Here is a 12,890-nt window from a genome sequence, read left to right as displayed (position 1 = left end):
AGAGAGATAAAGTATGAGAAAGGGCAACTAAATTCATAGAATCATAGAAATGTGGGGCTGGAACCATCAAGTCCAGCCCCCTGCATGGAGGCAGGGCCAAGTAAACCGAGACCCTCCCTGACAGAGGTTTGTCCAACCGGTTCTTAAAAACCTCCACTGATGGGGATTCCACAACCTCCCTTGGAAGCCTGTTCCAGAGCTGAACTTCCCGGAGTAGTTAGAGTGTTTTTCCTGGTAGCTAACCTAAACTTTCTCAGTTTCCTGTCCTGGGATGCTACAGATTAAGCCCATTACTTCTTGTCCTACCTTTAGCAGACATGGAGAACAACTGATCACCATCTGCTATATAATGGCCCTTAACATCTTTGAAGGCTGGTATCAGGTTCCTCCTCAGTCCGCTTTTCTCAAGACTAAACGTACCCAGTTTTTTTAACCTTTCCTCATAGCTCAAGTTTTCTAAACCTTTGATCATTTTTGTTTCTCTTCACTGGATTCTCTCCAATTTATCTACCTCCTTCCTGGAGTGTGGTGCCCAGAACTGGACACAGTGCTCCAGCTGGGGCCTCACCAGTGCTGAGTAGAGTGTGACAATTATCTTCTGTGTCTTACATACCAGACGCAGAACTGATCCCTGCAGGACCCCAACAGACACGCCCACCCAGTTCAACAGTGATAACTACACTGATTCTTTCAACTAGTTGTGCACCCACCTCACAGTAATTTCATCTAGATATTTCCCTAGTTTGCTTGTGGGACTGCATCAAGAACCTTACTAAACTCAAAATACAACATAACTACTGCTCCTCCCCTATTCTCAGGCCAAAAACCCTGTCAAAAGAAGGAAATTGGGTCGGTTTGGCATGATTGGTTCTTGACAAATTCCTACTGGCAATTCTTTATAACCTTATAATCCTCTAGGCTCACAAAATGACTGTATTTGTTCTGCTATCTTTCCAGAGATCAAAGTTAAGATGATTGGTCTATAATTTCAGGTGTGTGCTTTGTTCCCCTTTTTAAAGCTAGGTATTAAATTTGCTCTTCTGCAGTCCTCTGGGACCTCACCCACCCCCATGAGTTTCCCAAGATAGTTGCGAACAGTTCCAAGATTAGGAACCAGCTGAAACTACTGTAGGATGAATTTCATCAGGCCCCGCCAACTCGAATACATCTAACTCAGCTAAATATTCTTTAATCTGTTCTCTCCCTATTTTGGCTTGCATTCCTTTCCCCTTGTTAATATTAATTGTGTTGAGTGTCTGGTCACTCTTGCCCTTTTCAGTGATAACTGAAGCAAAAGAATCATTAGACACTTCAGCCTTCTTGACATCGTCAGTCATTAGCTCTCCTTCCCAGCTAAGTAGAGGGCCTACACTTTCCTTCATCTTTCTCTTACTCCTAATGTATTTCAAGAACCTCTTCATGCCTTTTATGACCCTTGCGAGGTGTAACTCACTTCGTGCCTTGGCCTTTCTGATTTTGTCCCTACATGCTTGTGCTGTTCTTTTTACTCCTCCTTAGCAATTCATTCATGTTTCCCTTTTTTGTAGGATTCCTTTCTGATTCTCAGATCATTAAAGAACTCCTAATGGTAACATACTGGCCTCTTACTATTCTTTCTACCTTTGCTTCACTTCAGGTTAGCTTGCAATTGTGCCTTTAATATTGTCTCTCTGAGAAAATGCCACCTCTCCAGAACTCCTTTATCCCTTAGATTTTCTTCCCAGGGGACCTTACCTACCACTTTTCTGATTTTGCTGAAGTCGGCTTTCTTGAAGTCCATTGTCCTTATTATGCTGCTCTCACTCCTTCCTTTCCTCAAAATCATGAAATATATCATTTTATGATCACTTCCATTCCAATTAAATAATAATCCGTCTATACCTGTCTTTTCTGCTGATAAAAGCAGAAAATGCATCTGTTTCCTTGAACTGAACAGGGAGCAAATGTATGTAACCAAAAGTTTTGCAATGGTTTAAAAAAACCCAAACCCATATGTGATATCATTGTTTAGCTATCTTTCCTCTCACAGTCCTCGCGGCAGGCAAATCAAGTCAGCAGCTTTGGAATGTTACTTTTCAGAGGCTGAGATAATTAGCCAGTCAGAAGTTAACAATTTTGTTTACAATGATTTGGGGATACCTATAAAAAGGGAAAACAGCAACAATCACCCAACAACTGCAGGAAAATTCAGAAGTGCAGATTTTGTTACAGACTCCAAAAATTTACCCCAAACCTATCAAAAGGTTCACAAGCCTGGGGCCTATTTAAAATAGCACCAGACTGATTTATGGTTCTGCGCTGAAACCATGAAAGTTGCAGTTCATCCTAGCTTTAGGTTTGTTTGAACTCAAGAGTGAAACTCAGGGGATGCAAACTCACGTACACCAACACTGAAAGCCAGTTTGTACAATCTCCTGCAAGAAGAAAACCCTAGGGCAAAATCGTGACCCCACTGAAATTAATGGGAGCTGTAGCACGGACTTCAAACAGGTCAGGCTATCGCCCTCAGTTCTACACAGCTGTAGCTGGGCCCTACACCATCTGACTCTCCTCTTAACCTGTAACGGAGAAGCTGGCCTAACCCGCCCAGCACCACCAGCACTCAGAAAACATGTGGTGTGTGTCTGTCTCTCCACCCATCATGTACAAATTGGGGGTGCTGATGCCACAGTTAAAACTGCATCTGAAAGATCCTGAGAAAAGCCGTAGAAATTACTAGGTTTTTTTCTGGGGAGGTGGCCTTTCACTGTGAAACTACACAGCGTCACAGCTTATTTGCCCTAGATAGAATTGTCTGTCTATGCAGTTTTGGTTTTCACCCATTTTTTATAGGAAGGGTTTCAAATCGATTTCTTGTTGAGCTTGGTCTGTGGCAGCGTCATCATTTTTTGTCCGCTTGTCTCTTTTGAAAAGCAGGGCTTCTAACAAAAACTGGGCGAGGGATTAGTTTGGAGGAGATCTTCACTTTTGTTAAATAAACACTGGGTAATGTCCCTTAATTTCATTCATCAGGCCTGAAAAGGAGCACGTCAGCAGAGCAGACACATAAAATCTTTGCCTCGGGATAAAGTCTTCTCTGTCAGCAGCTTAGACTCACGCCCCTCTCACAAACAGCCCCCAGCACCCGACCAGCTCTCATCCTCTGCTTAAAAAATTGAAAACTAAGGAAACGTAGGCAGAAAAAACTTGCCCTCGCCAGCCCACACACCATACTTGACACAAGGCTACAGAAGCAAGGAAATGAGACGTTAGGCCACCGAACAGTCTGTAACCCTGGCTCCTCGTCCCGCCGTCACAGCCCTCACCACGTTGACGGTTCTATCTCCGGGCCATGGGAACGGCTCCCACGGGGCGCTGCTCTCCATGCTGCCTGCAGAGCCCTCACTACCATTGTGCTTGCATAGCAGGAAGAAGAGCTCCGGCTGGAGATCGGTTTTACAGAAGCAAACCTAGCATCACAGGAGCATTGTTCATTTATGCCAGCACCCACGAGACACGAGGTGTTTCCAGTCATTGGAGGACACACAGCCCATGGGCCCGAGGCACTCATGCCAAGGATGGACAGATTGGGGGAAGGGCAACAGGGATTTCTTTTATATAAATCTGCTAGATTTGCTGTAGGCAGCATGACAGAAGCAGGGCTTTAACAGGAACTTTAATGCACCCCATGTAGGGCCCCCTCCACACCGAAACAGAAGGAAAATGGGACTTCGCTTCAAAACCATGTGAAGTGGGGACAGCCAGGAGGGAGAAGAGGACAGACAGATTTGGGGGAGATGGAAGGGAAGGAGAGAAGACACAAACAGCAAGAGAGACAGACGGACAGACAAAACATACAGGCAAAGGTCAACTCTGCCAGAGCAGTGTGTCAGTCAGTCCCGAGGAAGGAGCTGACTCTGAAAGCCTGAATCACTTCACATAGAGGCAGAAAACAAGGCAAAGTGACGCACACAGGACGGCCTCATTTCTTGCATTAAGTAGCTCCTAAACTGCACCCCCTTTTCTAGTGTCTCTCAAGGACAGTCCCCCCCGGCTATTCCCCAGAGGGTCAAAGCCTCCAGCATACATATATCACCCTGGCGCCTCTGCTCCCGCATCTCACTACACCCTGATCACAGGCGTAGGTGGAAGGAATGTATAACTGCCGGGAGGAAACCCAGAGGCCTGGAACGCACCGAGCTTTTCCCCGCCAGCTTGCTGTGGAAGCCAGACTTCTGACTCCTGCTTTTCCCTCAGTGAAACCCCAGGGTCTCTGCACACAATTGCAGGGAAGTGTGACTGACTGCTGAATGGAGATCTACTGCCATTCATAAACTGACTGGACTGTTTAGTCTAATGATGCTTTCGTCAGCATGAAAAATATAGCATAGCATTTTAATCACAAGAAAACACTGGGAGAAGTGGATTGGGGTGGGAGGCAAGAGGGGGAGCATGTTCCACCTACCCCAATATAAAGCAATCTGCTCTTTTTTCTTCTCCCTTCCTCCCTCTCCTCACAAAGGTTCCAACAATTGCAATTCTTTAGCCGAGCTAACACAATGCTCTAGAAAGGGCCTGATCCAAAGCCCACAGGAGGCAATAAAGCAACATCCATCGACGTCAGTGGGCTTTGGATCAGGCCTATTGGGACTGTCCCAGATCCACTGGGAATCAGTGGCTTCAATTCTAAAGAGATTAGAGTGACAGTATTCTGCGATCCTCTCCTCTTCCCGAGCCAGACAGTCCTGAAGGAGAACATGGGTGGGAGCAGGGAGCAGAGGCATCGTTCACACTGCTTGCACTGGTTTAGTTAAATTGCTGCAGTCCCGGGTGAACACTCATTTCACTTTGATGGGCTGATTTTGCTTGAGCGTAACTGTCTCCTGATCCAGTCTTAACTGAGTCAACCATGTTTGTCCTGATGTAGGAGTGCTTCCACACAACCTTTTGTACTGGGTTAGATACATTGATGGTAAGATTCCATTTTAAAGCCTCATCTACACTGTAAAGTTTTACCAGCATAAGTATGTCGATAGGAACACGGGGACCACCCCTGACCCAGCCAACAGAGCTATGACAGCAAAACCCCCAGTGTAACCACAACGAGACCAACAGAAGAGCACTTCTGTCGCATAGGTAACATCCTACGGGGAGGTGGGTAGCTATGTGGGGAAAATTCCTCCTGTGGGTTTATGCTGCATTTCCCCTGGAGGAGGCACTACCAGCAGAGCTACGTAGCCCAGGTCTGTAGAGTCGACAAGCCCATAGTTAGACCAGCATAACTCTATGTGTAGACAAGCCCCAGTACTCCTCCCACTAGCACCGCCCCAACAGGGGCAGCTAGAAGAGCAGCAGTGGAACTGAACTGGTGTGAGCTGGAATGGCAGGGGTGTTACATGCAGGAGCAGCTGGGTCCTGGATGCCATGTGCAGCAGGGCAGGAGACACAAGCCTTTTTTTCCCCATCTCATCTCTCACGGTGCCCAGTGCTAGGTGCTACAGAGGAAGGTGTAAGAACCCCACAGTAGGCACATGTAGGCACAGCAGGAGTCCCTGGAGCTGCCAACGCACCCCTCCTCCCCATGCAGCCAAGCACTATGGCACAGGTGAGCACTCAGGTAAGGAACTTCTCTCATCAAGACAATCTGTTGTTGGGTTAAAGGCGTCCACACTTTTGCCCGAGTCCCACAAAAAAAGATGTTAATGTTTCTAAAACCAGAAGAGTTGGGACAAAGCCATTAAATAATACAGGGCCTAACCCAGCCCAAGTGCTTTCCAACAGCATGTGATCTACACAGTCAATCTAACCGCACAGCTCTGCTATTCATAGCCAACAAGCTTTTCATTCTGCCTCTTTTAAGTCAGTTTGCTGCACTTCACCTACAGACCCCTGCCAGCAGTTACACAGTCCCGGGGCCAGAGTCTGAACTTGTGTCCGTCAGTGCATAGTTTTGCTAAAGTCAACAGAACCCGCACTGATTCATGACAGCTGGGATTCCGGTATTTTAGGTACAGACAGAGCGGTACTAATCTGTGGTATTTAAGAACTTTCTGAGTTTCATTTATTTATTTTCACATTCTCTTTGAAATAAATTAACCTTTGCACAGCGGAGCGTGTAACTGCATTCAGTCACATACAGCTACTCACCCTGGCAAAGCAGTTGCGTCCCAAGAGAGTTTGCAGAAGTACTGGCAGCTGCCTCTCCAGATGGAGCTTGCGACACAGCTCCGTCAGCTCCTCTTTGTCCAGATACCCAGTGCCCGTGGTATCGCAGCTGTTATAAACATCCTTGAGCTGGGACACATACATGTTCTCTGCTTCCTCGCCCATCCCACAGCATACTGCAGCCAACCTGATGGGATCCAGCAAGGGGGCAGAATGAGCAAGCCTTGCAAATGTAAGGCATTAAAACGAAAGGCTTTTATCCCCTCCTGCTACCCATCTGGCCCCACAGAACCAGCCACCCCAAAGCAACATTCTGCCCTAGAAAACTTTGGAGATTTATCACAGCAAAAAACACTCGACTGTTTCCAGACAACAGCAACCCAGATTCTCCACCAGAAACCTCGCAGATGCTAACGCGGAGGAGAAACAACCACTCTACCTCCGCAACAGCCATGCACAGGACTTGAAACACTCAGAACAGCACAACCATGGGATCTAAACTTCCCCTTCCACAGCACCACTCTCACAGCACCAGGATGAAATCCCTGGGACAGGAGATCACAGCACTGGTAGCAGCTGATGCCCTCAGATCTCCTGTCCCAGACATTTCATTCACAGACTATGGTGACCTCTGATGGTGAGACAGAGAAAGGGAAAAGTCTGGTCCCATTGTCCTGCTGTTCACAGACAGCAAGGCCCCAGAATAATCAAGGCCCCATGTACTCAGCAGCATGCTGGACTTTGCAGCCAGGAGAGCCACGGGCACAGAGAAGTAAGACAGTGTGCTGTGAGTCCCCACCCCCTCGTGCTGCCAGGCAGGAGACCCCAAGACAGTGAAAACACGTAACACGCGTTGCCCAGACCCGCAAGGTCCTAGTGCAGTCACCATGGGCCAACTCGCAGAGCATTCCTGGTGGCCGCCCGGTGAGAGGAGGGGTAGCACCACACAGCCCATCTTCTAGTCAGAGGAGAGGCACTGCGATGGTGTGACGTGGCCACACAGCTGATTCAGGAGGAAAAGCGTATAAAATGGCAGCCACACAACAGGACAGGGACCAGAGAGGTTCTAGGATCCCCACTGAGACTGGTCATTAGGCTGAGGCCAGGCAGGACAGCAAGGAAAAGCACCGCTTTGATGCCAGCCAAAAGGTCAAGCACAACACCACGGCAGGAACCAAAATCATGAAGGGCTCTATGGGCCACAACGGACACCTCGTGTTGTGCCCAGACAGAGAGTTTCTGTTTAAATGCTCCCTTGGTGAAACACCCTACAGCCGGAAGGCACCTCCTTCCGCACTGGAGCTACCACAGCATCCCAAAGCCCTCATCCCCAGCCCCACCCCAGAGCCTGCACCCCCAGCCCAGAGCCCTGACCCCCCTCCCACACGGTAACCCCCTGCCCCACCCCAGAGCCCCCTCCCATACCCTAAAGCGCTTATTCCCAGCCCCACCCCGCAACCCCCACAGCCCAACTCTCTGCCTCAGCCCTGAGCCCCTCCCACACCTCAAACCTCTCATCCCCAGCTCTGTTGGGTCACGGGAAACAATAATTGTCTTCAACTGGTCACCAGAAAAAAAAGTTTGAAAACCACTGCCCTAGATGACCTAGCCACATGGTTCTAGGCACTGCACAATCACAACAGAGCCCGTCGCTGTGCCAAAGCGATGACAGTCTAAGTATTCAATGACAGACAACAGGCTAATAAAACAGGGAGCACCAGGGCACAGTGAGACAATTACAACAACACAAGGGTTGCATGACACAGTGTTGTTGTCCAGGCTGTCCCTGTTTCGTGTATAAATCAAGGACTTCGGTTTCCATTTCTGGTGATTCTGCAATGTCTGCTTACATTTAGTACTTTATTCTGCAAGTATCCTCATAGAACCAGATCATTCACAGAGAAAAATACTACTCAATGTGTGTAAGGGTGGCACAATCCAGACCTTAATGAGCTCTAATCTCACACTAAGGAAAATCAAATGTGTCATGGAAATAAGGGAAACTTCCATAGTTCTGCAGCTTCAGTCTCATTCAGCTCCTGTCCCTACAAACAAGTAGAGGTGTCCCCCTTTCACATGCTAGATGTGAGAAGAGGGTAGCCAGACTGCCCAGGATACTCATCATCAGCTGTGTACATTTATCAGCAAAAAAGGGCAAACGCACACCTGCCACATAACCCAGCACAAACTCTCAGGTCTGAGCCTGAAGTGGGATTAAAAGAAACCAAATGAGCACTGACCGTTTTGGCCCTGCCAACCTTGAAATCTCCGGAATTTTCCTGACATCTTGTCCTTTACATGGACTGTTTTCCACCCTCCCTCTCCTCCCACAGAAGTTTTTCTACAGAGGCAATAGCAACTATGGAGCTAGAAGTGGGAACAAAGGAGACAATATTGTGTCAATGGGAGTGACTCAGAGATGAGGCTACAAAGAAATTCAGTGCAAAACAGTCAAATAGAAGGAAGAAAAGGAAAATTTAAGCTGACAAAACCAAAGCAATTTAGGGTCCCTCTACATTAGTGAAGTGACCTACTGTTAACAAGTGTTACTGACAGTTAAGCCATTTTTGTTTCTGATTCTCGGGGACCTGCTGCTGCTTTCATTTATCAGCAGTGGGTCAGCTTCCTAGTGTACAGAGGCCCAGCGCACCTTGTGTAATGGTGTTGGAACTAGACTATTCCACACACACACACACACACACAAGCCATTTTTGACCCTGTTGAGACACAGTTCACAAAGGAATCAAGCAGACAAGCAATCTCAGCAATAGATCATTTCCTTTCACCATACACATTCCAGCTTTGCACTGCAAGGCATGTCCTTGCTTTCTAATGTTGGTGTCACTAGGCATAAATCTAGGCCTCAGTGAACCAAAGCTCCTCCATGTTGAACTCTACTTGATCTAGAAAGCTAGCAGCTGTGAAATTAAATGTGTAACAGTAAGTTATCAGTTGCAGCACAGCTAAAACCGGTCTAAAGCAGTGGTGATAAGGCCTGTGCACCTTTAGCAGAAGGACAAGATAACTTGCAGAAGGAAAACTTACTAATGAACTGCCGGGGCCAAGATTACTTAATGCACCTGCGCTTACATAACTGCTACGGGGGGTGGGGGGGGGGGAAGAAAGAGGAAAAAAAACTTATAAAAAGGGAAAAGCGCCTAGTGTAGGTGTGCATGATTTGAGGCATTTGTCTCCTTGCACCGCTCTGAGATCTCAAATAAACTTTGCTTGCTTCTCCACCCTGGTGTCTGTGTTCACTGGCGCTTTGCACTCTGGGCAACGAACCACTGATGCTTGCCTGGGGCACCCTCTGTGCCTGCAACACTAAGGACCCTTCCATTCAAGCATGGGGGAAAAACAGAATGGGGCTGAAACATTCCACATTCTGGAGGGAGCATGAAGCACTGATCAAAGAGTTAACATGAAAACAAGTCAGAGCAAATGTACTGAAGAATAGCCAGGCTTACACATCCTTAAAGATGCAGCAATGTTTCCACAGAGACAGGACCCAAGGACTGCGGGCAGCACAGCCCCACATCAAGGCTGTTATCATCACAGTGAGATAATCCATCGCCTTCCAAAGACACGAGGGGAGGAAAGTTGGAGGCTACAACTGCCCTATCACCAAACTGCCCAAAACACCACTCACAAAACCAAACTACTCTGCGTCCTCGCTTGCCTCTGCTGCGCCAAGCCAAGTCCGCTCTTTCCAAAGCGGATCCCCAGGTACATCCTGGGGCCAGCACAGAGCCCCAGTGGGGAAGGGCCTGAAGTCACTGGATGGACTGTGCACCCTAGACAGGCTGTGAACACGCACATGTACCGCACAAACAAACCCCCTTCCCCAGTCACTGGAGCCACAGCACAGAGCCCGCTGGAACCCACCTCAGCTGCCGGTGGCGTCGCGCCCATCCACCTATCAGCGACTGGCGCTGCCGCCCATCACCGGGCTATCTGGGCGCTCTCGGGCCTCTGGCTCCTCGGCCCCTGCGGCGGGGGAGGGAAAGGGCCGCGGGTGATTCCCGGGCACAAGCCGCCCCTCAGGCCCCCCGGCAGTGACCCCGGAGCGGCTCCCCGCCGGAGCGCCCCGGGGTGCGGGGCGGCCCCTCACTGCCGCCTCCGGGCGCTGGGGACCCGGCTCGGTGCCGGCAGGAGCCCGCTGGGGCCGGGGCCGGGGCCGGGGACTGGGCGGGACACGGGCTGAGGGGCGCCGGCTCTGCCCGGCCTCCCGCCTCCCAGTGTCCGGGACTCGCCTCCTCCACTCCCGGCTCCGCCTCCGGCCCCGGCCCGAGTCCGCCGGTCCCGCTTCGGCCGCCGGCAGCAGGAAAGGGGCCCGGGAGGACCGCGTGGGCCCCGCGCTGCCTGGGCCGGGAGAGCGACGCACGCCGGCCCCGGCCTTTGTTCCGCGGGGCCCCGCTGCCCGGCACAGCCTGGGCGGGAGCTGGGCCCAGGCGGGGCTGCGCCGCTGGACAAGGGGCGAGGGGCGCGCGGGGCGGCGTCTGTCCTCAGCCGGGAGCTGGCGGTGCCAGCCGGTGGGAGGCGCTGAGGGGAACACCCCCCCCCCCGCTACACTAACAATTACTGGGGGCGCCAGGCCCTGGGGGGCTGTGAGGGGAACATCCCCCCCCACTACACTAACAATTACTGGGGGTGCCAGGCCCTGGGGGGCTGTGAGGGGAACTCCCCCCCCCGCTACACTAACAGTTATTGGGGGCGCCAGGCCCTGGGGGGCTGTGAGAGGAACATCCCCCCCCGCTACACTAACAATTACTGGGGGCGCCAGGCCCTGGGGGGGCTGTGAGAGGAACATCCCCCCTCCCCGCTACACTAACAATTACTGGGGGCGCCAGGCCCTGGGGGGCTGTGAGGGGAACATCCCCCCCCGCTACACTAACAATTACTGGGGGCATCAGCCCCTGGGGGGCTGTGAGAGGAACATAGCCCGCTGCTACACTAACAATTACTGGGGGCGCCAGTCCCTGGGGAGCTGTGAGAGGAACATCCCCCCCCCCGCTACACTAACAATTACTGGCGGTGCCAGCCGGTGGGGGGCTGTGAGAGGAACATCCCCCCCCCGCTACACTAACAATTACTGGGGGCGCCAGTCCCTGGGGGCTGTGAGGGGAACATCCCCCCCGCTACACTAACAATTACTGGGGGTGCCAGCCCCTGGGGGGCTGTGAGGGGAACATCCCCCCCCCCGCTACACTGACAATTACTGGGGGCGCCATCCCCGGGGGGGCTGTGAGGGGAACATCCCCCCCTGCTACACTAACAATTACTGGTTGCGCTAGCCCCGGGGGGGCTGTGAGGGGAACATCCCCCCCCGCTACACTAACAATTACTGGGGGTGCCAGCCCCTGGGGGGCTGTGAGAGGAACATCCCCCCCCCCGCTACACTAACAATTACTGGGGGCGGCAGCCCCGAGGGGGCTGTGAGGGGCACATCGCCCCCCCGCTACACTAACAGTTACTGGGGGCGCCAGCCCTTGGGGGGCTGTGAGAGGAACATCCCCCCCCCGCTACACTAACAATTACTGGGGGCGCCAGCCCCGGGGGGGCTGTGAGAGGAACATCCCCCCCCGCTACACTAACAATTACTGGGGGCGCCAGCCCCGGGGGGGCTCTGAGGGGAACATCCCCCCCCGCTACACTAACAATTACTGGGGGCGCCAGCCCCGGGGGGGCTGTGAGAGGAACATCCCCCCCGCTACACTAACAATTACTGGGGCCGCCAGCCACTGGGGGGGGGGGTGAGAGGAACATTCCCCCCCCCCCGCTACACTAACAATTACTGGGGGCGCCAGCCGGTGGGAGGCGCTGAGGGGAACATCCCCCCCCCGCTACACTAACAATTACTGGGGGCGCCAGCCACTGGGGGGGGGCTGTGAGGGGAACATCCCCCCCCCCGCTACACTAACAATTACTGGGGCCGCCAGCCCGTGGGGGGCTGTGAGAGGAACATCCCCCCCCCGCTACACTAACAATTACTGGGGGCACCAGCCCTTGGGGGGCTGTGAGAGGAACATCCCCCCCTGCTACACTAACAATTACTGGGGGCGGCAGCCCCGAGGGGGCTGTGAGAGGAACATCCCCCCCGCTACACTAACAATTACTGGGGGCGCCAGCCCCTGTGGGGGTTGTGAGAGGAACATCCCCCCCCGCTACACTAACAATTACTGGGGGCGCCAGCTCCTGGGGGGCTGTGAGGGGAACATCCCCCCTGCTACACTAACAATTACTGGGGGTGCCAGCCCCTGGGGGGCTGTGAGAGGAACATCGCCCCCCCCGCTACACTAACAATTACTGGGGGCGCTAGCCCCTGGAGGACTGTGAGGGGAACATCCCCCCCCCGCCACACTAACAATTACTGGGGGCGCCAGCCTCTGGGGGGCTGTGAGAGGAACATCCCCCCCGCTACACTAACAATTACTGGTTGCGCTAGCCCCTGGGGGGCTGTGAGAGGAACATCCCCCCCTGCTACACTAACAATTACTGGGGGTGCCAGCCCCTGGGGGGCTGTGAGAGGAACATCCCTCCCCACTACACTAACAATTACTGGGGGCGCTAGCCCATGGGGGGCTGTGAGAGGAACATCCCCCCCGCTACACTAACAATTACTGGGGGTGCTAGCGCATGGGGGGCTGTGAGAGGAACATCCCCCCTGCTACACTAACAATTACTGGGGGTGCCAGCCCCTGGGGGGCTGTGAGAGGAACATCGCCCCCCCCCGCTACACTAACAAT

At 52.4% G+C, this 12,890-nt stretch overlaps 1 protein-coding gene across 4 annotated transcripts in view; it reads right to left on the bottom strand.

The window, feature by feature from the left end:
* NINL (ninein like) overlaps positions 1-10,188 on the bottom strand; it is a 51,278-nt gene extending 41,090 nt beyond the window's left edge. For 2 of the 4 annotated variants that reach the window (XM_050951986.1, XM_050951987.1), the window contains exons 1-2: positions 10,030-10,186; positions 6,127-6,331 (exon numbers count right to left, since the gene is read on the bottom strand). In XM_050951986.1, the coding sequence (XP_050807943.1) occupies positions 6,127-6,309 (183 nt within the window). In that variant the 5' untranslated portion in view covers positions 6,310-6,331; positions 10,030-10,186. Of the gene's footprint in view, positions 1-6,126; positions 6,332-10,029 lie in introns of all 4 variants that reach the window. The other 2 variants (XM_050951988.1, XM_050951985.1) reach the window with 2 other exon arrangements.
* Between the last annotated feature and the right edge of the window lie 2,702 nt (positions 10,189-12,890).

This window comes from Gopherus flavomarginatus, chromosome 4 (genome assembly GCF_025201925.1).
Source record: "Gopherus flavomarginatus isolate rGopFla2 chromosome 4, rGopFla2.mat.asm, whole genome shotgun sequence".
Classification (NCBI taxonomy): domain Eukaryota; kingdom Metazoa; phylum Chordata; order Testudines; family Testudinidae; genus Gopherus; species Gopherus flavomarginatus.
This window is presented reverse-complemented; position numbering and strand designations above follow the sequence as displayed.